This window comes from Aquila chrysaetos, chromosome 3 (genome assembly GCF_900496995.4).
Source record: "Aquila chrysaetos chrysaetos chromosome 3, bAquChr1.4, whole genome shotgun sequence".
Lineage (NCBI taxonomy): Eukaryota > Metazoa > Chordata > Aves > Accipitriformes > Accipitridae > Aquila > Aquila chrysaetos.
The window spans coordinates 43400466-43427689 of NC_044006.1; the positions used below are offsets into that span (position 1 = coordinate 43400466).

General features: G+C 39.7%; 1 protein-coding gene across 2 annotated transcripts; it reads right to left on the bottom strand.

Annotated features, from left to right (window-relative positions):
- Window positions 1-401: 401 nt before the first annotated feature.
- Window positions 402-26461, bottom strand: KLHL7 (kelch like family member 7). Of its 2 annotated transcripts, XM_030010083.2 has the most exons (12): window positions 26136-26241; window positions 24149-24263; window positions 21191-21293; window positions 20197-20290; window positions 18881-19005; window positions 16876-17051; window positions 14024-14198; window positions 12422-12564; window positions 6895-7135; window positions 3723-3924; window positions 3341-3438; window positions 402-1669 (listed from the first exon to the last, which is right to left on the bottom strand). In XM_030010083.2, exons 2-12 carry the CDS (start codon window positions 24164-24166, stop codon window positions 1386-1388), a joined length of 1659 nt encoding a protein of 552 aa, XP_029865943.1. In that variant the 5' UTR covers window positions 24167-24263; window positions 26136-26241; the 3' UTR covers window positions 402-1385. The 2 variants fall into 2 exon arrangements, with proteins under 2 accessions (XP_029865943.1, XP_029865942.1); XM_030010082.2 differs by lacking the exon at window positions 24149-24263 and having other exon boundaries at window positions 26136-26461.
- Window positions 26462-27224: the final 763 nt, after the last annotated feature.

Consider the following 27224-nt stretch of genomic DNA (forward strand, 5'->3'; position numbering starts at 1 on the left):
TGGAATTTATACTACTTAGGAAAACTTAGAGGGATCTTCAGAAATAAAACAGACTAAAAATCCACACCACCAGCGATGCATAAGGTATAGGTAGGCAAGCACCAACTTTAAGTCAACTCAATAGTCTCTTAGAAACAGATCTGAAAAAATTAGCAAGTTAGAAGAGAGGTGACAAAATTAGGATGAAGATACTAATAAACTAGCATGGGAGCAGGACAGATGTACAGACATTTCTTGTATAGTTCTCTGGAAGTTGGAAGATGTACACAGAATTGACACCAATAGCTTGACAAGCTGAACTTCTACACTGGAAGAAATTTACTGTCATATTGGCTGGAAACATTTACAGAGCTATATGCTTATAAACCAGAGATTAATAACCATGTGCAACTTTAGAAGACTTCTATAAAGTATCTTTAATGACTTGGTTCATGCCATCTTAAAAACAGCCATTTTCAAGAAGAAAATCAATACATTTGTTGTATTGACTTTGCTTTCCCATTCCTAGTCCCATCTTTGCTAATGGTTTGGCATCCACAGTACGTACAGTCTGATGCCTGGGAAGATATATTGAAAATTAATCCCAAGTTTCCAACTTGCTAATTATAGTGCACAATTATTGTGGACTTCCCCCACCATCCCCCTACCTCAGTGTAATAAAAAAAATGAAAGTCTTTCTCTGAAAGCTCCCCAAAACACCAAAGATGTCATTAGCAAAGTGTTTCTCTAGTCTATATATATGGCCTGTCTAACTTTAAAAATTGGTACACAGTCATGCAAGTGATGGAAGAAAGTCACTGGAAGAGGGCAGCTATCACGATCTAGAGCGCTGTATAACCTGTCCCCATTCACCATGGGAATCTTTATTATACTGCTGTCCTTGGTCTTTCCTGAGGAAAAATCTTCATTGCATCCTAGTAAGATTTCTGCAGGTAAGTATAAATGAGAAAAATTTTTGCTCGTATTTCTCATGACCCAAGCTGCATTTACTCACCTTTATTAAATGAAGAATCTCTGCAACTGAGCTTGGTAAAGTGTCATTTAACCAGAAATCTTATCTTCATCAAATGCTTTGAGTTCTAAATAATTGGATTTGGTCTATTTTTGACAAGGCCACACACAGAGTCCTTTTAAAGGAAGATGCCATATGATCTCAGCTAGGTAAATGGATTCTCAAAACACATCCCCATCTCTTAAAACAGACAAGAAAATGGGCATGACAAAAATCCATGTTGTACAATATGCTGTATATACAAATTCAAAGACTGCATCTCAGGTTTTCCTATTACTCAGTTTAACAAGATTCAGTAAAACATGGAAGCAAAGCACCGATAGCCATCTTTCCCCAAGTCCTTGAAGAACGTCTCAGCATCTCCTACAGGTCTTCAGGTCTCTAAAGTTTCTTCATTTGCCCCACAAGTGTCTACAACACAGATTAAACAACTTGTCACTGGGAAAGCACGGACTTTGGAGTTGGCTATCCACTTGTCTGTTTCAGTATTATATTCAAGAATGTGCCCTAATCGACCAACACCCTGAAAACCAGCCAGGACATAGACTATAGATCCCACAGCAGCACACTTCACTGTTACACCTTTCCATGGCATTGGAGACACCATCTTCCATTCATTCATCTTGATATCGTAATATTCTACATTATCAAGGCCACCTACAAAGCAATGAGATAGATAACTGCTTATTACATTATACCGTATGGACTGAACTAGAGCATACAAATGCTTCATTAAACAGTCTTTATTTTCAAGGTTTAGATTAAACCACAAATCCTAGAGTAAAATAAAAAATGTGAAAAAAAGCCACAGGTTTCTAATTTAGTGGTTTACCCTTTTATAAATACAGAAACAGAGAAAAGCAAAAAAGGAGACTGAAAGTGAGATGTGTTGTAACAAATTTCACATTATATGCTTTCTAGAGATTCCAGCGTGTTACTTCATGAACAGAAGAACTAAAAATGCCAAATTTCTCATGGATTTGTGGCTAGTGACTAAACTCAGGAATCCATGAAACTTGCCTATAGTGAGGACATTTTATTCTAGGGGGGTCACCAGTACCTTTACCTAAATTGGTCATTTACTGATAGAGGGTGTCTCTCTTCATTATGATATTAAAATCATTGAAGTTTAAAAGCCTAAGTCCCTTTGAAAAGGGCCAAGGGAATTGAAAGTTATTAGAGAAGAATAGATTTTGTGACTAAGATTTGCTTCTTTAGGAAATAGGCTACTAATTACACTTTACAATATCTACAAACATCCTGTTATCCCTATTTAACAATTTTAATAGGAGTCACACAGTTTTCACTTCCAGTCCTGAATTATTAGATCTGAGAGATTAAGAAACTTTATCTAATGTTAAGAGAGATAAATATTTCACCCCAGACATAACTCTTCCCCATTATATTACAATAAGAACAATTAAATCAGTCAGGCTACAAAATATGAACAGTAAAAGAATACTTTAACTTATTGATTCAATAATACACACTTCTAAAATGAGCAGTGAATACACTAACATTTTGCAAAATGGCAGCCCTGGCTATAACTGATGGATACAATGTTTGTGCAACAAATGCATCTACTGGTATTTTTCCATTAGAAATCAATCATGCTGGAATAGTTTTAGTAGCTAATTAAAATACAAGCTATATTCTAAAATAACATTAATCTGAAATCAGATATTCCGATTACCATAGTGATTAATAAACCACATAGCTGAGAATTTTCTATTTTGAAAAGCACTGTGTAATTAAAATTCAATTCTCCTGGGAAATACACTATTATTATTCTAGTTTTAAAGACAAGGAGATAGGCAGACCATAAATGACCTGCCCATGACAGTAAGTCATATTTCAAAACTAGGAGAGTCAAAAAAGTTCTCACTTTTTCACCGCTTTAAAATAGCTGACTTGCTTTAAGTCTTTAGATTGAAGTTCCTAAAACAGTGGGTACACCTTTACCTGTCTCTCAAAAGGATGCCAAAATCTCTCAAAATACATAATGAATAACTAAAAAAAAAAAAATTTTAAAAATTCTCTTTTCTCAGATGACTGGTTCAGCCATAGTAACTACTGCAGAACTGGGCTACAGTATGGGTGCATATCTGAATTTGACAGTACTGTCATTAGTAAAAAAGTTTGAAAAATACAATACAGTGAAGTACAGAGGTGAAAGAAGGAAGGCACAATGATGTGACAACAGGACATGTTTTATGGTACTGCTCAAAGTTTTTCAGCTGAACAGAGTAGAATGAATTCTTTGCAAAAGAAAAAAGGCCCCTGTGAAACCTTGTGTGACCAGCTAGAGAATTAATAGAATTAAAGTACCTAAGCCATTTTGTCCACCCACAGCAAATATTTTGTCCTTTACAAACACTAGCCCATGATTCTTCCTGGCTTCAATCATTGGACACAGCTCAGTCCACCTGGGGAAAAAGAAAACCAAACAAAACAGGAAAACTCACTATTTAGTTCCTAGAAAATAAGTAGAAAATATGTAAATAAAACCTAGCATTAGGAAAATGAAATATGGAAGAAAGCTGCTTAAGAAAAACTGCCTTTTAAGTAAAACTACAAATAATGGATTTATTACTGCTTAACTCAGGAAAATTCCTTACCACGTACAATTCTTCCTATTCATCTACAGTTACTTACAGAGCGAGCAAAGCCACAAGTGACCAAAAATAATCAGAATTGATACAGTACTTACGTTTCGGTGGCTGGATCATAAACTTCACAGGAATTTAAAACTCTTCCAGAAACATTGTTTCCCAAGCTTCCTCCACATACATAAATGAGACCATTTGCCTCTACCATTCCATGGCTGCATCGCTGAGTCAGCATGCTGGGCTTTGTGTGCCAGCTTTCTGTTCTCGTGTCATAGCATTCAAATAAATACAGTGCAGAATTTCCTTAAAAAAATAGAAACCCACCAAAGTGGCATTAATTTTTATGGTTGTCTTTCAAGAGAAGAGTCTAACAGTAATTATCAAATTGATGCTTTATTTGTTAGGTGAAAAGGGAAAGCTGCTTTCCCACCTCCAAAAGCAGAACTAACCAACTCGAAACTTGAGACTATTCAGAAGGTACATACTTGTAATTCTTTTGTCTCTTTTGTTCCAAAAGCTGCAAGTAAGTTTATAAAATTGCTATTTGTGTTTAAAATAAAAAAACAAATTATGAGATATTTTTTTTTTATAGGGGAGGAATAAACACTGAACAGAGATGTATATAAGTTACTAATCATATTGTCATCATCTCATGCTACTCTTACTACTTGGAAGTATATTGAACTTTCAGATGTGAAGATGAAACCAGCTTTGTAAACTTAATACAGGTTCACAAGTCTTCTTCCTCTAAGCAATGTGACTTGCCCAATTCCCAGAATACTTGTTGCCTTTGGAATTAGATAGCTTGATTATGTCATAACATACTCCTGAACTATTAGCAACCACAAGACAGCTACCCCTCACCATTTTACTTTCTTCCTGGGGACTGGCAGATACTTATTTTCTGGAAGTGCAAGTTCTGTATATTCCTCCCTCAAGGGCCAATAAAACTATTACTGAAATCAAAAGCAATTTTTCTAATGAAGATAGATGAGAGCTTAAAGACTTGTGCTCAGGTAACTAACTGAACCACAGCCAAAGCAGAGAAGGCTAGATACAACTTTCTCAGAAAAGAACCAGGATCCTTCTCCCCTTTGTTGCAACAGGTATTTTCACCTAGAACAGTTAAAGGTGCCTTTTCTTATGCCTCTTTTTCCTTGGCTTTCTACTTCTAAAAATTAACTGTGTTGCACTAGCAGCACTCACTACCAGCTGGGGATTTGAACCCTCAATACATTTCCAGACCCAAAATACAGGAGCAGACTTCTATAACCTGTGCGTTTGTTTACTCCTACCATGTAATTCTCAGTGTCACGAAGAACTGTATAGTGGGGCATATTTTTTCCTTGGTGTAAAAAGACATTCTTATTGCTTTGAAGTTGTAGAAATTCTCATCCATGGGAAATACAGCAGAACTGTCTTTAATGTCTTTTTTTAAAAAGGTAAAATCTTCCATTTTCAGTATGCTGTCAGTATAAGGTTAAATATTTTTCCTGTACCTAAATATAGTGGAAGAATGTAGTATGTTTAGCTTTCAAACTCTGCTAGCTATTGCAAATAAAACAGTACTCCAATTCAAAAAGGGGAAACGAGCCCCATTTTTCTGTAATGGACTGGCACAGTAATTTGTTCTCCAAACTCTTCAATCAATGCAAAAAGCATGCAATCTTTAGATTTCTCTACAGCTAAACACATTGCAGCGTTTTCTCCGATTAATGGTTTCACACAATTGCCTGCTTCAAATTAGAAAATACTAGATTCAGGATAGACAGACTTTTCTAAACAAGCAGTGTTCACTGGATTCCAAAGAAGAAAAAAGTACAGGCAAAGTAAACCCCATTATTAACTTTTAGCTTTTACTATTCTGTCTTGAATAATATTTATGGAAAGCAAAGTGCAACTGTGCAGTATTGTGAAGGTAGGTTTAAAAGAAAACTCCTAAATTAAAATGTCCATTACAGTTGTATTAACTAATTACAATGTATTGGAAAATAAAATATACAACCAAAGTTTGCATCATACTCCCTCATGAACTGACATGTGGGAAACTAGGAAGAGTTACAAAATTTTTTAGTGTTCCAATTTTCACAATGCAGCCTTAGTTAAGCCTATTTCAAGTAATGGGAAAGGTGCTATTTCACATTTACCACACTAGGCGGCGGCTAGAAACTGTCTAATCTGCTGCTACATTAGACTTCTTAAAATTTTATTTTAGAAGTCAGATAACATTACCTAAATGTCACAACATCCCATTAAGTGACTTATCAATGTTAAGCACCGATTATGACCTTTTTTCCTCTGCTCACCTCCCTCTGCAGCAAGGCAGAACTCAAAAGGATCTACTAGGAAATTTTTCCCCGGCTCTAGGGTTTGGTGTTTTGGGATTTATTTTTTTTTTCTCCTTTTTCTCTTTTTTTTCCTCAGAACACAGCTTTTTTTAAAGCTCTATATTTTTATGGATATAGCATACCTACATTCCAACTTTTGGTTTGTTTATGATGTATCAGATTTAGACAAACTAAATTTTACAATGTTGCTGTAACACTGTAAGTCACCCACTAGGTTTATTGGGGAGAAAAAAAAAACCCAATGGTTTTTTGTTTTGTTTTTTTTTTTTTTTACTATGATGAATAATAACATCTAAAGAAAAGTAGTCTTTGTCCATTTACTGAAGCAAACCAACAGAATAACAAACTAACAAAAGATAACTTCTGTCATTTGACAGAAAAATGGGACAAATTCCTTTACAGGGCCAGGTACGATTTTACCACCAAAAGCAGTAGTTTCAAAAGCTTTTTTCCCACCCTTCCTCCCACCCCCCTTTTAAAAAACCTCATTAGGCCCAACATATGTTGTATACAAGAAATGCCATTGTCAAAATGCAGCTATTCTGGCCATGCATCGCAGAGAATTTTAAACCACACGAGTTCTGTGGATTTACAGAAGTTAGCTAAGAGCAGAGTGGGACACCCAAAATATATTTGCTTGTCCCTAGTTAACTCTTAAGAGTTGCAGTGTACTTTATGTTCTAGTTAATGTAAATATTAATCATTTCAATCCACTCAATCATTTTAAAAAACACAACAGAAAGAGGTTGTTGGATCATAGGGAGGATAAAATCCTAAATAGGGGAAAATAAACTCATTAGGCTAACATGGCAACGTGCAGTTTCTTTTCAACAGAGTCATGCAAAACCCAGAAAAATTTCCAGGTATCTTTCTTTGTGCTTTTTTTTTTTTTTTTGGTTTGGTTTAAAGATTTTTAGTGTCTTACCCACTTCTGAACCACCAGATGTATAAATTTTGCCCTCAGCAGCACAGGCTGCAAGGCTATCTCGAGGTGTTGGAGGTCCTAGCTTGGAATACCAGCTATCCTTCACCACATTGTAGCAGTCCATTCGCTTTATAGGGAAGAGCTGGGAACCACCCAAAATATAAACTACGTTGTCCCAGAAGACACAAGCTGCATCCCTGCGCTTTTCAAAGGGACATCGGATGTCTGTCCAGCTGTAATCCTGCATTACAAAGAACAGGTAATGTCTAATAGATTATAACACTTACCTGCACAGCGAGTGTTTTTCAAACAGAGCTTTTCATAGACACTTAGACATGGTCAGTTTTAAAGTTCCTTTTCAAAACAAACATGAATATCGTTTATTGAAGAATACTCCTCAGGCGTACTCTTGAAAAAATTCTCTTAGACACAGACATAGTTAGCTGCAATGAACCATGACATTATGAATTTCTATTTCCTCATTCCCTGTGTGCACCCAGTACAGATTCCCTGAAAAACAGATTTATTTTTTTTCCAACAGAATTGACCTCCTGCTGCTGTCATGTCAGAAACAATGCATGTGATCAATAAAGTAGGATTGCATTTTCTTTTATAGGAATGGAAAAAGACATCTTACATATAGTAACAGATTCTTTCTAAAAAAAAAAAAAAAAAAAAATACAGAATGTACCAAACAAAGGCGATGGAAAAAGGAGAAGATAATATCCAAATTGACAAGCAACTCAGTTAAAAAGCTCTGATACATACTTTATTACCATGACAACTAGAAGCTTATTTACAGAATTTACAAAACACAAATGATCTATAGCTATCCACAGTTGATAGCATGAGAAATAGAGTAATGCTCCATCACAAATACTGGCAGTCATGTTGCCTAGAAACTGATTTTGCATGGATTGGCAAAACCAGCGAGTATCAAATATGGGCAGTAACACTACCCAAAGCCTTAAGAACACCAAACTCAGCAACTGATGGCAGACCAGGATAGCATACAGCACAAGAAACACTTCTTGAGTAATAGCATCTCACATATTCCATGAGCACAGCTTGTATCCTATACTGAACAGGAAAGTACGGGACCTTAACTGTTATCTGTGCCACCTCAGGATGGTCTAGCTCAACCTGCTGAATGACCTTCACTGTAATGGTTCACACAAGACGTTACATCATTACATTTTCTTAGCAAGGACATACTTCAAACACCTTGGTCAATGTGGAAGAACAGCGACTCCTACATGGGGGTTCAAAGAAAGAGAGGCAGAGCATGTTATAGTCCAAAACATCTTACAATCTTTTCTTGTAGCATCCCCCATATCAAGAAGAGCTGGCAGGTGCATGTGGCCCTTTATGGTGAGAAACAGGTCCTGGGGCATCCTAGAAAGGAAAGCCATACTACAGCATGGCAAAATAAATAGCTGCATAAATCTTAAGAAAATGTCTTAGTGCATTGTGCAAGATCAACATATTTTCAAGCTCAGACTTCTGGCACTTTTACAAAAAATCCTGCTGTTTTTCTTCACTGTTACGAAGGGCTGTGATCTGACCCACTTTTATAGCTTCAGTTCATAGCTACCATTTAATCCACACCTTTATCAAATGAAAAGTCATAACCTGAGCATACTCAGCAGTATTCTTTCAGCAGGAGGCAATTTAGGTCATTCTCTTGAAATGCTCTTCAGTGCTAGTCTTCACCACATAGAATTGATTTCAATTTATGCATTTTACACATTTAAGAATTATGCAGAAGAGTTGCTTTATGCCACAGTCAAGATCCACACAGCCCTGGGCAGTGGCAAGCCTCGTTTTTGAGGGGCTGAGTAGGGAAAGAAAGACCAAGATAGGTATATGGTGACACTTTCCCTGCTGATCTTTGTTTTCAACAAATTGTGATGCAGGACACCAGATGCAGAAGCTGTATCTTTGTATTTAATAGTTTTTGAAAGGCTTTTTTCTTTCATGAATTTATTTAATCACTTACTAAAACTATCTGAACTCCTAGCAGCCACAAGACCCTGTGACAGGAATGGCACATGTAATTATGAGCCACGTGAGAAGTACCTCCTTTTGTTTAAGACTTTTCGCTCATTTTCAGTTGATACCTCCTCTTCCAAGTTTGTCACGGAAAACAGCAGACATGCCTAATATGGACAACCTCCCCACTAATAGCTTATTGACTACAGCTCCATCTCCTCATAAAAGGCATGCTGGTTCCCTTAATCATCAAGAAATAGTGATGCCAGGCACCTGTTACTTTTTACTTGGCATTGTTGGATTTTGCACTGTTAAAAATTTAAAACTGCCAGCTATTTCTGGTCACTAGAGACAGCAATTTCAAAAGAATAAACATATCGCTGCCTCAAAAATCCCATAAAGTCATGTATACATTTTTAGCAAGAATTCATAAAATGAAACAAAAAGTATTTTATTCCTGACTTGGGGCGGGGGGGGGGGGAAGAAGCTTTTTTTAAATATTCTGTGGAAAATTCAACAAGAAAATGCTTCCCACCACCATTAATAGGACATCTAGGATTTCTAGTAGTGTTCTGAAAACAAACATTTCTACTCAAAATAGTGCCAGATTGCTCCACAAGTTTGATGCCTGTCTGCATCTGTCCTGTTGCATCATTTTGCTCTCTTGATGAAGTACATGCATCGATAGAAATATCAGTTACAATGCAACAAAGACAACAAATACAGACTTAAGGTAATACTGCTAACAGTCTCAACATACAACACACAGTATCCAATCCATTCTTATTTAAAGAACCCTTTCTGACAACAAGGAAATGAAGATCAACATAATTTTGCATGCGAAGCAATCAGTGAAAATTAAAATTTTTTGCACTGGTTTTAGTGTTAGAATTATTGAAATTTATATCACAACTGAGAAAATATTTTCAGCAGAAATGTAACCTTTGTTTTGAACTGTTTCTTTAGCTGACATAAGAATGTAATTAAATTATTGAATTTAATTAAAATCAAAAGCGAAGGTCTAGGTCACTATTCAATCAGTTCAACAGACAACAAACAAAATTTCAATTCTTTCCCAAGGTCCTAACCTTGCGAAAGTACATACACAACCTTAAATCTCTGCTCTGTGACTCTCCCATCATCATTTGATGAGACTAATTAAAATGAGTTAAATGTGATATAGTCTTTGCAGCATTGGAGCCTTACATCCCACACCTATTTTGCATGCACACGATGCTAATCCAACAGGGGTTCTGGATCCTTCGTTTGTTGCATTTAAGAAGCTACTGTCACAGTTAATTAAAGATCAAAGTCAGATACTCAGGCAAAACATCCAGAAAAGGACCTTTAAATAGCTTAGATTTGGAAATGACGTAAAGTAAAAGCTATTCAACGAGACATGACAGGCTAGCTAAGAAGAATACCCAAGAAAGCATATAAGCACTAGGAAAACATTCAAGGAGGACATGCTTGTTAGAATCAAGATCTCCAATTACCCACTTTTTTCCTGCTCCTTCCCTGTGCCCCACCCCTCCCCCCATTAATCCACATGCAAGGCCATAAAGCTTGATTAAGAGGCAGTTCTGCAAGATTTTTTCCAAACAATTCTTTTTTGGTGTTACACCTGGACAAATAGTCTATGAAAAAAATGAGCTATTTTATCCTATGCTTTATGTAGGCTTATATAGATATGACTTTTTGTTCATAAAACAGATTTCTTTGTAATATTATAGTTTAGGTCTGACTGAAGATCACCTAACTACATAAATTTCTTTTTAGTTTTAAGTCTTTGCCTGTCGCTCCCACTCAGCATGCACTGAGATCATTATTTTTCAAACAAGATTGTTTCAGAAAATACATGGTGACAACTGGGGGGGGGTGGTGTTATATTAGTTTATAAAGAGTGATGAAGCAACAACCCCCATCTTTTGAGTTCTGACCACCATTGACATTAGGCACTTACAGAATTCAACCTATCAGTTAGGTTGGTAAAGAGACCACATGCACACTATGCTGATAATACCATTGCCAATTAATGACTGGGACAGTAGGTCTCAAAGGTACTTTAGATTCTGCCTAAAATCAGCTTTGTTCCAACATAAGTAACTGGAGATTAAGAGAAAGAAACTTTGATCTGATTTCCTTCAAATAAAAGAAAGGTCAGAGCATATTGGGTGAATTACAACTTGTTAAAATGCCAAAACCAAATAACTGTTTGAAAAGGAAGAATGCCCTGATCAAAGGCTTCCCCAACTCAGACCTTGGAAAGGAAAGAATTATCTGCTCCATTCCCTTCACCTCCTCACCCCCAGTTGGAGTACCGCTTTCTTACTTGAGTATGTGTACAAAGGAAAAAGGTGGTCATTATTCAGGAATTTGGAATCACCAATAAAAATACATATTAAATGTCTCTCAAACTAAGTCAGCAAAGCTGATAGGTTTTTCTCCAGACTTGAGTGGTGCTCAAAGAAAATAGCTTCAATTTTATCTTACATAAGGGAATGTGAGTGATGAGTTCAAAACACATCCCAAGGGCTCATTCATTCTGAATTAGATTTGACAGAGCTCGCATTGACTATAAAGTTCACACAGATAACACACAAAACTGTTTGAAATTATAACAAGCATTTAATATGCTGAGTTAGAACAACCAGAATTTCTGCAACAAAATATTACATGTATGTGATCTCATAACTTAGAGCGCCCTGATGTTTACGTAGCAACTTTTTTTTGTATTACTGCATGTGCTTGCCTAGTAAAACAGAGTATGGATAATCCTTTTGCATGCAGCTGATGTTTCTAGACCATCTAGTCTGCATAGCTGAAATATACACCATTCCTGTGGCTTGATTTTATTCAGGAAACATGGAAACAAACTTCAGGCAAAGCTTGCTTGCTCTAAATTGGCCATCTCTAAGTTTTTTGTTGTAGAAACTCACTCTTTTCCACTTACAGAATACTTGGCTCCCAATTCTTCTCCTTACATACTCTTAAGAACTAACAAAATTGTGAACCATCGGAATTTCGAAGTGGTTACGTATTTATAATAAATGCACTGAAAAACCATCTTGCACGCTAAAACTGGGTTCTACACTAACATACAAGCCAATAATTTAATATGTGCTAAAAGAGATTGCTTTGAGTTATTCTCTGAACATATACATGCATGCACATGCATACAGACTTTCATATATTCCTAACCGTTTGCTTGATTTTTTGGTGACCTTTTATTTAGTTCCAGCTGTGGGATGCACATACCAATCAATTCTCAGATGGATTTATCAGAACTCTGTATCTAATATTGCCAATAAACAAACAAGTAATCATTCTATTAAAAATGAAGTATTACATCTAGGTACATAGATTTGGAAATACCTAATTAACCATACTCTTCCAACTGCATACCCAAGAGGCAGGGAATACATCCTTCCTAATACCGTTTCGTAGATCATTATGTCTTAGTTAATATCATCAGCAAATAAAACAAGTAAGATTACAAACAGTGAATCTTAATGCATTCTGAGGTAACGATTACCTTTGGATTAAAATATCTGCAGGACTGGGGCTGTGAGCCTCCAAACAGAGCAATGCGATAATCATGTTTTTTTCTTCTTGGCCGCGTACCTTCCACTAACTCTTCTCTGTCTTCTGGGGAAAGCAGATGGTATCGCATCCCACCTGGAAGGACGACAACAACTGTTGCAGATCCAGTGTAGCTCATACATGGAAAGGGAGGCTTCAGAGGCAGGGATAGGGAGGAGTGGGAAGGGAGGGAAAATGGGAAAATCAAGTTTCTACATTACACCTATACAGCTTTGATTTAAAAGGGAAGAATGCACAGCAGCACATGAGGATGGGAGCATACATCCAGACTTACACCCTATTTCAAATTGCCTACTCTATGTGAAAACAGCACATGGTTACAGACTCACATTATATATCAATTGATCGATCAGCTCATTTAGCCAATATTAACAAGCAACTAAGTTTGTTGCATTGAAACGGGCAAAAGGAAGCAAACCCAAAGAAAAGGAACAGCAGAACTGGGAGCCTAAAGAGGACAACACTAACATTAAAAGAAGGGACTTGAATGCAATGAGGAGTCAACCATGCCTGCCTCCTCACCGACCCAATTTCTGATTAATAAGGAAGGCATCTCTAGCACATTGTACCTCATGAAAACCCATCACTTTTGTTCTTAGCTTGACAGTGCAAAGTATTAGTTACAATTGGTGTAAGAAAATAAGCATTCTCCTAAGAAACATTCCAAAGAATGCAAAAATATTAGTGACATTACAATCCACTAAAACCAGACAAAAAAAAAAATATCCTTATTTCTTCCACAATGCACCCAACTCCATGTGATACAAGAAGTATGACTGAGATGTCAATGGTCAGCAAATACTTACCAACGTATAGGTTAATTTGAATCTTGTTCATTGAGACTGAAGGAAAACAGTCATGTACCATTTTTTAGATCTACACTAAAATGAAGCCAACTAGTTAACTGCTACTGAAATAAAAAAAAATTTCTTTCCAGAATATTTATCAACATCTAGGCTTTTCTTTCTTACATAACAATTTCACAAGTGGTGTCTAAAAACAAAAGGGAAGCTTGTTCCCTATCTCATCTGCACCTTCAGAATGCAACTGTCTGTAGGCTCAATGGTCAGTATATATTAGAGAAAAAAATAGCGCAACATATGCTTAACATTCTAATTTGCTTAGGGAAGCTTTATAATATTGAAAATTTTGACCTAAAATATTTCTTTTGTTAATTCACATACGAACATGAACAACACTGAAGTTACTAGCCAGTCCCAAAGGCACACTAACACTTCCAACTACCCTAACGACTCATTGACAAAATCTCCATTCCATTACTTGTCATGGAGTTTGTGTCATTTGCTAGGAGAAAAGAAATAAAAGTCACACTGTTACATAAGATGGGTTTTATTTATGTGATAATCTGCTAATCCAACTTCAGCTAAACACAGCATCCTAGAGGGAACACAGTCAGATGAATTTAATGTGAAAGCATTGTCAGAGCACTTTAAAGCAAACAATTTTCAAAAATTCCACAGCATTTTTTTTAATTATACAGAAGATTGAAAATTTCAGCTAGAGGTCTACTTACTGATCACCATTTTAAGGCATTCTGGATTATCCTGAATAAGTGGTTCAGCCTGAACTGTTTTACTTAAGAAGTTCTTTGATATAAGAGGAAATCGGACTTTAGCAAGAATATCAACCATGTACGGCTGGCGATTTGGCTCATCATACTTCAGCCATCTGACTGCTGCATCATAAACCTTAAACAAGAGAGAAGGAAAGAAAAGGATAAGGTACATCACCACACAGTAAGACAAATAACTAAACCTTAATGCTCCAAATTGATTCTTCTGCCTGTTGGAGGTTAATTTACAGTAACATTTTAGTATGTAGGGATCTATCACCATCTTCCAAAAAAACCCAAAAAACCACCAACAAAAGCCCCCAAAAGACAATGCTCAGATGTGAAGTGAAACAAATGCACAACCACAGAATAAAACCTATCTACAAACTTAAAAAAATCCCCCACTACTTCCGCTATTTAACTTTTTTCTCCTCCAAATGGGAAGCATGAATCTGCATGAATCACATTTATGTGAGTAACCCCTGTACCAGCTTAAGTTTAATATGCATAGAGTTCCATGCCATAACACAGGTAATACTTGTCCAGAAATGCTGAAATAGCTTCTACTTGATATAGTCTCCTGAGCTGACAAACTGCTTCTGTTACCAAATCATAGTGCTGGGGATCCAAATCTATTGCTATTGTTGTGTCTTAGGGGACCATTTTAATTAAAGTTTTTAGCTGCAGAATACCGTAAATTCACCATTCAGAGAGCCTCCTCTCTACCTCCTCTTGACAGGAAAAGATAAAGGGTTTTCTTAGGGGGCAGGGACAACAGAACAGGGAAGGTAACAAAGAAATCTGCTCTATTTATGATTGTCCTCTGGGTCCGGAAGGAATGAAATGAAAATCCAGTATTATCTATGTACTAAGATACTTCCATGCTGCTCTCAGACATAGCAAGCTTATCTACTATGCTGCCACTTCAGTGTCAGCACTAACTTCATTACCAGTGATAGCACAGCCAATACCTACTCCTGTAGCTGAAACTGATCAGTGATCAGTGGTGAGTGACCAAGGTATAATGTGGAAAGACATTTAATGGCAGAATTAGTTATTCAGACGGACTGTTAAACCACCTCAGCTATAATTCTGCAAAATGACCAGGGAGCAAGGGAGAGTAACGAAATAAAAAATACTTAAGGCTCAATTCCATCAGCTAAGGAAATTTCAACAGAATGACTGGGACAGAAACATTGTATCCCTTCATCAACAGAAACATTACTTGCACAAAGGAAAAATAGGACAGCTAGTAATTACAGCTACATTCCTTTTTTTGATAAATGTAAATAAGCTTTATGCCAATACAAAAGTTAGAGTATAATGTCAACTTTCTAGCAGTAACTCCTGAGAAATAAGATTCCTATAGTATCACTGGCAAACTTCTGTAGTTTCATGCTGCACACTGCCACTTTCCTAAAGGAATTTTAATGATGCCATGCTGCCTACACAAAATTTCTACCACTGCTGCTAAGTTAAAGTGTGCCATCCTACCTTACCAACAAAACTTCAAGAATGTAAATTCCAAAGTGTCATTTTGGCTGCAAGCGAAACACCACTTCCAGCTTTGAGGATGTTACACTGTGACCTGACCTTTTCCCAGCAGGTGGGAAGAATGTTGAACTGTGATGTAACTCATATTTATACTTGTAACTAGCCAACTATCATATTCAATCACCTGATACTATCCCCCACTCATTCTTATTTTCACTGAAGCTTTTTACTGCAACAGATACATTGAAGAAAACACATTAATTCTGTGAAAGCTAAACTTCAAAGTCAAGAAAACATCTGCTTCTATCTAAGTGGATACTCATACCACCTTGGCTATGAGATCCCTCTATTGCACTTCAAAGGTATGAGTCAACTCCTGATGACATACCCAAACAAACTTGTTACCTAGTTCAAGCAGCAGAACAGCATAACTAGAAATACACAACTTCAGTTTGTTTTCAACAGATTTGACTGAGAAGCTACAAGAAGTACCCAGCAGCTACAAGAAGTACCCATACAACCATCCTGCAATCACCTCTTTGGGCTACAGTGCAGACACCTGTACTCTTCCTATTTTCCTGCAGTAGGAAGAACAAGCTAGCAAACAAGCATTCAGGGCTGTGCTATAAGCTGAATCAACCTTTCCAAATGGGACAACTGTGAATGTGATTTCTACCACAGGTTACAACTTTTAACTGAGTGAAACTCCAGGCTCCTTTCAGCCACCTAAATTGCGTCCACTCCCTAAATAAGGGCTTTCCATCAATCCATCACTCAATGCATCTAGTTTTCAGTGTTTTGTTCATCTTGCTTCCAAGTCCCTCAGCTCCCCAAGCTTAACTTGGGTATGCATACATTTCCATCAGAAGTAACTCCTCTCTGAAATGGGCTGAGACCATACTCAGGTAGAGACATGCAGTTTGCTTACCACTTTGAAGTAGTTCACCTTCACCAATAGCACATGAACCCCAATCTAGGAGCGACCACTATATATCAAATTTAATTCAGCTCATGCACTATGGAATCAGAAGCCCTATAGCTACCTCGATAAAGGAAACTGTTTTGCTTACTCCCTTTATGACTTCTTTTTTCCTAGTTTGCTGAAACAACACATACAATAACCACACTTGAAATGTAAATATTCATTAATATTTGGTTTTGACCAAGCTAGGATGCACCTTTCTTCTACAATTTAGCAAGCACTATGCGCATCGTATACCGTAGGAACATCAGAAGTGAGATACTTTAAACCAGCTCTTGATTAAAAAAAAAGATAGTGAAGTTCAATGCTCTTAGCTGTTATGAAACAGGGATCTCACCTGGTCTTCTGCCCTCACTGTCAATGTATCTTGGTTCAAGAGATGTGTCACACGCTTAACATCAAGCTGAAGAAACTCATCTGTCTTGTAAACTTCAGTGAAATGCTGATGGATAAAGTCATCTGCAGTGGCTTTCAGTTCTGGACAGTCTAGGCATTCTGCTAACACACTTATACCTATGAAGGAAAAATCAAGAAAAAAACCCTTCCAAATTGGAACTGCAATTACCTTTAATATATTAAAATAGAATAAAATTACTGTAATTTCAGTGATACTTGCAACCCCAGTTTATTACCATGCTTTTTTTTTTTTTTTAAACACATGCTGTCATAACTCATCTGCAACGCAAGGCAAACTAAGATAAGCACAAGCTGCTGATCCCTATCCCTACTGAACTAATTGGAGAGTCAGACCTGCACCACTTGTTGTATTAACTCTCTCTCCAGCACTGTTTCCTGTTTTTCCCCCCTTACGAACCAGCTAACAGTACTGTAACCAGGTCTGAGCCATATCACAATAACAAAGCCTAACCAGAACAGCTTGAGAAACCAGATCCAGGTCTTATGACTTCCCCTGACCTGCTCATGCAGCATCAGTCACCAACTAAGCCCAAATTCCTTCAAGAGTCACAGTGAACTGAGACTTTTCTACACAGGTAGCACAGTCAGCTGCAGACCAACACAAAAAAGTCAAGCTGATGCTGCTGCAAGGGCAGAAGGTTGGCATAAAGGTATAAATAGCAACTGCTACTGAGAAGCACCATTTCCAACCTTCCCATTAGAAACCAGGTAAGCATAGAGCTTTTCAGCAGCAACTTTTGCTCATCATGCTACAGTCTTCCTTCTCCTATGGAGATGGCAAGTGGGGCAGAAGCAACTCATCAACCCATGGGCTGCAACTAGCCTGAGCTGCTCCAAGTAGTAAAATGCACACTAGAAACATAAAATCCAAGCGTATGACCTCTTGACAAAATTTCAAGAGATCCAAAATAAGCCATGGTTTCTTTCAAATACACTTTTTTTTAAAAAAAATGAACTGTGGTCTTGCCTGTGAGTCTGCACAGAACACATTTCAACTTGTAAACAATGCCTAGAGGAAAAATTGATTCAATCTTTATCTCCCTTTTTGCTGTAAATTAGCAACAACTTATGCAAGTGTTGGAGACCATAATTAATTTTCTAGTTAACAAAAACCACAGAGAAGGGAATATGCCTCAAAGCAAGCATAAGTCGCATTTTCCTTAGAAGGTAATGTCTGTCTTCCAGCAGTTGTTTCAGAGCCACAGCTGTACTGCACCAAAGTGTCAGTTGAACCATTATAATTCAAATACTCTGCAAAGCATTTCTATTGATACTATAAACATCTATAACATAATTGAGATGTTACTACGAGAATTACACGACAAATGTCAATAAGAAACCCTATAAACAAGTTTATCTTTAATCTCTGATTAAAAAAAGTGCACCAAATCTTAAGCATGAAAAAGCATTTAGTTCTACTTGTTGTTTACCTTTTCTGTAACACCAAGTTCACATTAGGGCTACAGAACATACTAAATATCAAACTTGCCCAGATGACATTCATGGATTTCAGTCAAAATGAAGAGCAACTAAAACCAAAAGTAACCTAAACTTATCCTGTTCATACTTTCAGAAGACATGCTAGTTTTGTAGAAATTACAACTCTGTCAAATTCTGTCTCCAAGTACAGTAACAACTGAAAGCTCCGCCTTACTAAACAGCTGAGGTTCTCTAACAAACAAGAAACTCCAGGGTGCTGTCAAGCTGGGATGAGACCTAGCACAGTCAGTGGGCCCTGATACTGGCAAGACAACTGCCAGATTGTTTTGTCTACAGCAAGGGACAACAGTTCAGGTTCAGAGAAAAATTATTTTTACATGCCTGGATTTAGCCAAATATTACTGTCTGTTAGACAATACTGTCTATTTTTCAGGAACAGCAAAGTTAAAAACTAAACACTAAATGTAAGTTTGCATTTCTCTTACCAAGACAATTGGAAGCATCAACTTGTTCTTTTAAAAAGTCCACACACATTTTTTTCACAGGTTCAATTTGATATTGGTTTGCTGCATCTAGTAAAGACTGGACATTATTGCTGTTAACTGAGATTCTGCAAAACAGAAGGTGTAAAATTAGCATCACTAAAATTACCTACTTTGTTGTAGTAAAAAAAAAAAAAAGCAACTTACACCAATTCACATAAATAGCAAAATTATTTCCCTGCTATTTACCCAAGAATCTTTGACACGCAGTCTGAAGACACAACCTCCTTTCAAGATCTTTCCAAATTGCTTTCACTTGTTCTACGTTACTGAGGAAGGGCAAAGAGTAACCAGTCCTGGATTCTGAAGAGCAAGCCTTTAACACAGGCCCTCTGCAGTACCATACTATTGCTTTGACTTGTGTGATTAGCCACTTTCACAAAACAGAAAATGAACAGAACCTTTTTTCTGACAGTCTCCTACTCCCAAACAGGCATCAGCAAAATCTGTCTAAACTCATTGTCGAGACTGCTCTGGCTGATTTGCCTAGAGTGCACGAGCAGAACAAGCAGTTTGGCAGTGTTTCAAGAGAAGGTACAGAGCCCACAGACAAGGGCTTGGGCACCAGGGGAGGCAACCATATGGGTGGGGTGCTGACACTGACTATCTCTCACCACTGATGGAGTATACAACAAGATTCCTCTCAAAGAAAAAAGAAAGCCTTCCTAAGGGGAGTTAATCCCATTGGTACAAAGATGAAAGGCCTACCATCCATCCGTCATGAGAGTTGATTAAGAAGTACTGTTTACAATCCTAGTCATCTGCATAAGCTGTGTTTAAAAAACAAAACAAAAAAACCAAACACACACATAGACAACTTAAGATAGGAGGGAAATGCTGTTCACGGAACAGTTATCCATCCTGCCTGTCCTGAGACGACAGTGTAACTCCTGGAAATGGTTCTGTGTGATAGCTACCATGGCCAGAAAGAGAAACCCTACTGATATCAATAAGGGCCTGAATTTCAGAACAATGGGAAATATAATTTGACTCCAACACTGAAGTCAAAAGCTTGAAGTGCTTTAAATTGCCTTCTGGAGACAACTAGCCCTCTCTTTAGTCTGTAGGGCTTCCTACTGATTAATTAAAAAGGAAAAGGGAAGAAGGATAGAAGGTCTAGTCATATCAGGCTTTAAACAAAGTAAAGAATTGTAATGGTTAACAAAACCGATGACTCACAAAAACATTATTTTAAGATTTTATCATTTACAATTGGCAGGCTTCCTAAAAGAAGTGTCAGCTTTAAATAACAAAACTACCTTGCAGTATAAGCAAACTCCACAAGCTGTTCAATAATGTCAGGTTCTGCATCTTTTAGCTCCACTTCAAAGGACTTTGATTCAAGCATATTTGCTGCAAATAGATTAAAATACAAACTACATCAATACTCTAGTTATTGTACATTTTGCAAACAGTAGAAAATACAGTGATTATACAAGGTGGGAACCTGCTAAAAACTGTACACAGTTGATTGCTGTTTTCCCAGGATTACTAGTGCAAGTCAGGAAAGAAAGGGGGCAGTGGGACAAACAAGGTAACTGGTGTGTGTGCATGCTTGTATTATGTAAATTATGACAAACTGTATTAAATAGAAAAGGTCATAGATGCTGTTGACTGCAGTGCAGACTGCCAAGTTAGCATTACCGAAAACAGGAAGCACATGCTGCACTGTCAGAAGCTATTTTCACATTCAAGCTGGTAACAATAGAGAGCTCTGAGCTGCCCCCATCTAGACACAGCACTGTAAGTCTGCCCACAGACAGTTACAAACTGACCATTGGAAGGCATGGTTATTTTACTTCTACTCAACTTTAATGTGTTTTATAGCACAGTAATTTTACAATTCATGGGTAAGGCATACAAAAGTAAGAGAGATACTACATAATTGGATTTGTAAAGATAGCGTAAATGCAAGAATGTTTACACTTCTGGAAGCCCATTTTATATGTAGAAGTGCCTAATGGCTGGAAGCAATGGGGCAGACAAATTCTGTCATGGGAGTAAAAACTGCCCATTTTCAGGTTAAGGGAGGGAGACCAACTCTAATACAGAGTATAGGCTCCAATTAACAAGAGAGCTTACATATGAAGTAACACTTGACTTGGTCAAAAGAGAGTTAAAGGGAAAATGAAGGGAAGGGTGAACAGAGATGAATGGAAGAAGGACACGAAATGGCGAAACCTTCACTTATACTTAGCCACAAGTCTAACAGGAGCATCATGAAAGCTTATAATCAATTTTGAAAAGACTTACTAGTAAACATCAAGTTAAAAAAATGACTGGCTGAAGCAAGCACAACACGGTGAGCTGGGATCTTTCTTTCTTGAACCATAAGAATGACATCACATAGAGTTTTCTAAATCAGAGGAAAAAACAAACAAAAAATGCAAATATCACCATTTTCAAAAATCTTTCAACAGTATTTCTTTAAAAACAGCTTAAGGAAATTCATTGCTTTTCTTAACCCACACAACTCAAGAGTATTATGTAATAAAAAGATATTCTGAAAGTCAAAGTTAAGTTCAGTAACCTGGAGAACTAGCAAAGTTCAGATTACCCATGAACTTGTACTTTAAGGATGGTCACAAATAACATATGAACTCTGATTAAAGTTTTTCCTGTGGCATTTACATCAGCCTCCAATAATGTAGGCTCTGCAGCATCTAGCAGGGGCTGCATTTATATTACACTCTTTTCATCCACCAGTGGCTCTCTTCTCTACTCAGCTGTCCATTTTCAAAAAAAGTCATAGGAACCTTGTATCTGAAGGCTGCCATCAAATTGCCCAACCAGAGTGAAAGTGATGAACAAGTTCAAAGCATTCAACGGAACATTTTTAAGAAAATGTATCCCAAAAATAACACTTCTATGGAAAGGTTTGACTGGCCACACCTGATGAGCAACTAAATAACTTCCAGAAAAAAAAAAAATTATTTCTCATTTGCTTGCTATTTGTTTGTAAGCAGTTAGTTTCTCCCCTACACATGAACTGTCATGCACTAGAAGGAGAAAGGACAGTGACAGAACTTAAAGTTGTCAGGAGACATGAGAGGAGAGTAGAGGATTAAGGTAAAACCACATAATTTTAATAGATTCTCAAATGGTATCCTTTCTAAGAACATATTGACTGAAATAAATGCACACCATACTACAGTTAATTATAACATCCTCTTTATTAAGAAAGAAAAACTGAGCAGCACTGCTTCCTAAAAACAGGAATTCATTCAAACTTACTACCTTAAGTTCATGGATCTACTTTCAAAAACATGTACCTACACTCATCCCGATACTAACCCCAGAAAAGAGCATTTCTACTGTAGGAAGCAAATACTTGCTTAGAACTGTGTGAGAACGTTTTCTACATCCAGACAATATTACCTAGGGCACACCTCACAAGGCTGATAATCCATATATGCAGCCTCTTCAAATAAACCTATTTGTTAGTTTCTTGAAGGAAAGGACACTCAGAAGCACACGCTGGACAAAATATAAATAATACATTTTGAAAAATTATTTTAATTATAAGTTAGATGAGGGAGTGACATACAGCCTTGTTTGTACATCTGTAGCTTTAAACCGTTTAGGATTGAAACAACAAAAACCAGAGACCATTTGAGAGAAGTTTCAGAAGAAAACCTTTAAAGCTGAAATTCCTAGCACATCTGGTTCAAAACAAGTGTCGGAAACTAGCAGTACAAGATACCATAAAATCCTGTGGCCAAGCTTTGCTAAGACTTGCAACTGTTGCTTGAACTCCACGCTGCATTTCTAAGATACATTTAGTGCCTCAGCTCAGGATCTGAAGCACCTTGGATATTCTAAGGCTCCTCTGGGTGCGGGAAGAAATATTTGTCAACCAAAACAGACCATCATTTTCATTTTTTTCCCTGGGATGCTTCTGGGTGTGACTGTTTGTATTGGCTTTGTGTGGCAAGGTTTTGGTAGCGGGGGAGTGGGGGGTGGGGTACAGGGGTGGCTTCTGTGAGAAGCTGCTGGAAGCTTCCCCTGTGTCCAACAGAGCCAATACCAGCCGGCTCTAAGATGGACCCGCTGCCGGCCAAGGCCAAGCCAATCAGCGATAGTGGTAACGCCTCTGTGATAACATTTTTAAGAAGGAAAAAAGTTGCGGGACAGACAGAAACAGCAGCCGGAGAGAGGAGTGAGAACATGTAAGAGTAACAACCCTGCAGCCCCCCAGGTCAGTGAAGAAGGAGGGGGAGGAGATGCTCCAGGTGCCGGAGCAGAGATTCCCCTGCAGCCCGTGGGGAAGACCGTGGTGAGGTAGGTTGTCCCCCTGCAGGCCATGGAGGTCCACGGTGGAGCAGATATCCACCTGCAGCCTGTGGAGGACCCCACGCCAGAGCAGGTGGGTGCCCGAAGGAGGCCATGGCCCCGTGGGAACCCCACGCTGGAGCAGGCTCCTGGCAGGACCTACAGATCTGTGGAGAGACAAGCCCACAGAGCACGTTTTCTGGCAGGACTTGTGACCCCGTGGGGGACCCACGCTGGAGCAGTGTGCTCCTGAAGGACTGCACACCTTGGAAGGGACCCATGCTGGAGTAGTTCATGAAGAACTGCAGCCTTTGGGTAGGACCCACATTGGAGAAGTTCATGGAGGACTGTCTCCCGTGGGAGGGACCCCATGCTGGAGCAGGGGAAGAGTGTGAGCAGTCCTGCCCCTGAGGAGGATGAAGCAGCAGAGATAACATGTGATGAACTGACCGTATACCCCGTTCCCCATCCCCCTGCGCCGCTGGGGTGGGGAGGGGGGGGGGGGGGGGGCGTAGGTAGAGAATCTGGGAGTAAAGTTGTGCCCGGGAAGAAGGGAGGGATGTAGGGAAGGTGTTCTGAGATTTGGTTTTATTTCTCATTATCCTACTCTGGTTGATTGGTAATAAATTGAGTTAATTTTCCCCAAGTTGAGTCTGTTTTGCCTGTGACAGTAATTGGTGAGTGATCTCTCCTGTCCTTATCTTGACCCACGGCCCTTTGTTATATTTTCTCTCCCCTGTCCAGCTGAGGAGAGCAGAGTGATAGAACAGCTTTGGTGAGCACCTGGCATTCAGCCAGGGTCAACCCACCACACTGTTCCATTTCAAATAATGCTCTTCTGAGGATTTCTGTACTTCTTTCCTGAAGGACCCACTGGTGTCACCGAGTCACCTCAATGAGGCAATAGATGACTGGCGTTACATCAATGAAAGGACACACCCAAGCGTGAGCTTGCATTAGGCCACTTCATCTTCCAAACAGGTTCAGCAACACCTTGGCAATTCTGTCCCAGCTTCATTCTCAATTACTTCAGTCTTGGCTGACCTCCACTCAGCTGCAAAGTTGCAACAAAGGATTTATGCACAAACTGTCAAATAGCTCTGTAAAACCTGCAAAGACATGGGCCATCTCATGTTGGAGATGAGCAAGAAGTCCTCCACGCACTAAACATAGTTGCCCCCAACATCTTACCAGTACTAAGCGCAGGTGTGTCCATAGTTTACTCTGAACTCCCATACTCGTGGAGGCTGCCTTTAGATCCCAGCTCACACAAAAAGCAGCCTCTTTAAAATTAACTGTACTTTCCAATCAGCCCATTTTCCTACAGCATTAAACTAATGCATTTAAATAGCTAGCGCTCCACATGCACACTGCTATTTCCATCACAGGAAATTTTTAACTCATATTTAGGTTTTATAACCACAGCATAGTTCTTGACTTGTCAAAACACAAGAAGAAACAGCTGCCTGTAAGTCCTCTTAAACTTTGGGAAAACTCATCAGCTGAACTAGTACATTTTCCTCTGGCTCCTGCTGACTTCCTGATTTTATCCTATATAATCACACCTCCCCCTCCGCCCCCAACTCATAGTTAACCTCTTACAAAGAACTCCCAAAAGAACCATGAGTGTCATGAACTATGCAAGAATTTCTGGAGCCATCAGCACTGGGTGGGGTATGCAAAGCCACCATCTGAGGTCAAATTAGAATTTTCCAGGAAACTCTTGACAGCAGGCAAAAATTCAGAGTTGCACCTCCCCGGGCTCAACAGATTTTGAAATTTGAATCAGAAGTACACACAAATTTCACAGCACTTAATCCTGATCCTCTCTCTCCCCCTGTTAAGAGTAATTCCTAACTAGATGCAAGTTGGCACTCTACTATACTGAAACATAAGGTACTTAACGCAGAACAACAATATGGTGCCACATACTGGAGTAGTGACATGGTAAAGCGCTGTGATTTCCCTGTGCTAGGGGCTGTACATACATCTAAGGGAGAGCAATATTTCCTCTATCTACTTACAAAGCATAACAGCATCTCGCATCCCCTTGTCAACAATGACAGAGGTATGAGCTAAACAGTGATGAGCCAACTTATGAACTCAGCTACACCTTGGAATATGTTTACCCGATTAGAACAGAAACAAAGCCTGCATCGAAAAAGTAGATCATAGGCTTTAAGTCTCAACTGTACTACCTGAAGTCATTGAAACCAATTTGGTTTTTCATACATAGGAGCTTAGTTGCATGGAGTGGTTTACGCAGACAACACAACTGACTGTGTATTACTGAGAGAAGAAGAGGGCTGAAGTGCTAGAGAAAAATCAGAATCAGCACTCTGGTATCCCTTGCTAAGCCAGGACCCAGCCTGCTGATGAACACAGCATTAAAAGCTGGACTGAGACTTTGTCAAGACTAACACTGGGAGACAAGCAACTAAACCCTACAAGATATACAACGCACAACAGTGCCAAGTATGAAGCCCCAAAATGTTCTTGAACAGCTGGCTTCAGAGTCAGCTTTAATTCTGGCTCCACATCACTGTTTTTAAATGAACCATACTACCACAATCAAGCCAGCTCCTCCTCTGAGGAGAAAGATTTCTTCATATGCAAGGAGTTACATGGATCATCCGCCTGCTCTCGTACCAGAGGTTTAAGCTGTTTTTAAAAAAAAAAAAATTTTTTTTAAATCAGCATTTCTTTCAGTTTGGACAGCTCAGCTGAAATACACTTGTATGATCATAATTTTGGTTACTAGTCTTGCTCTATTGGTAAACACAAGAGTCATCTTTAATAGCCACTAGACTCCCGGGCTAGGAGGCTGACCAGCCCAAAAGGTCAGAATTTGTCCAGCTGAGGCCACCAGCCCCCAGGCAGCCCCAGGCCCCGCCGGCCCGGGGGGAAGCCGCCGCCGCCGCCGTACCTGCTTGCGCATGGTGTTCATCACCCCCATGAAGCTCGCCAGCAGCTTCGCCTCCTCGCGGGCGGCGAGCTTCTTCTCCGTCTTCTTCTTGCTGCTCTTCTCCGACCCGGGGGCGGCCATGCTCCCCGTCCCTCACCGCCGCCGACACCGGCGGCCCGCCACCCCCGCCGGAGCACATGCGCCGCCGGGGCGACGCCCGCCAGCTGCCGGGCGGCGACCAACGGCTCCCGACGCTGGGCACCGGGCGGGCGGGCGGGCTGGGCCCGCCGCGACCGCGCCGCCGACACCGGAGCGACGCTCTCCGCGGCGGAAGCGGCCTTCGGGCGCGGGGCGGGGCGGGGCGGGGCGCACTGACGCCATCGGCCAGCGCGCGGCCCCCACGCGGGATAAACAAAGAGCGGAGGGGCTTGGGGGCGTCACGTGGCGGGCGGCGGGGCGCGCGTGCGCACTGCCCGGGTCGTGGTCGTGGCCGTGGCCGTGGCCGTGGTCGTGGCGGGCGGGATTCTGTGGGGGAGCCCCGAGCCCTGTCAGCGATGGGTGCGCCCCGGGGGCCCGGGTCCGGGCACGTCATTAGAGATCCTGCCGTGTCTTGGCGGGGGGGGGGGGGGGGGGGTTGGAGCGGCCCTGGCCGGGGGGCTGGGGGGGTCTTCGCTGTCCCTGTGCGTGGGCAAGGGGGGAAAAGTCACCGCACGCAGGTGGAGGCTCTGTCACCTGCCGCCTGAAGGACCTCGGCCTCCCTGGACAAGGTGGCAGCGTGTCTCGGGCTCGCATGGACTGAGAAGGGAAACAAACGCGAGCCAGAGGCAACCGCTTCCCTCTCTTGTGGCTGCGCCCCCACCTCTTCCAGAAATAACGCGTTGGCCCAAATACCTGCTGCTTCGATCCCTGTTTTTTTAACAGGGTTGTAACAGCCAAAGCTGCCTTGCAGTGTAAATTTACTGTTTGCGCACTTGTATGATGTTTCCAATTTTAATTCCACAGATAACAAGGTGTTGAACAGCTTGATGCCGTGACTTGAAGGGAGAAAGATTTGTGCGCGGAATAAAGTGAGGCTTTGTTTTGTTAATGAAAGGAATGAGCAGTTTTGTT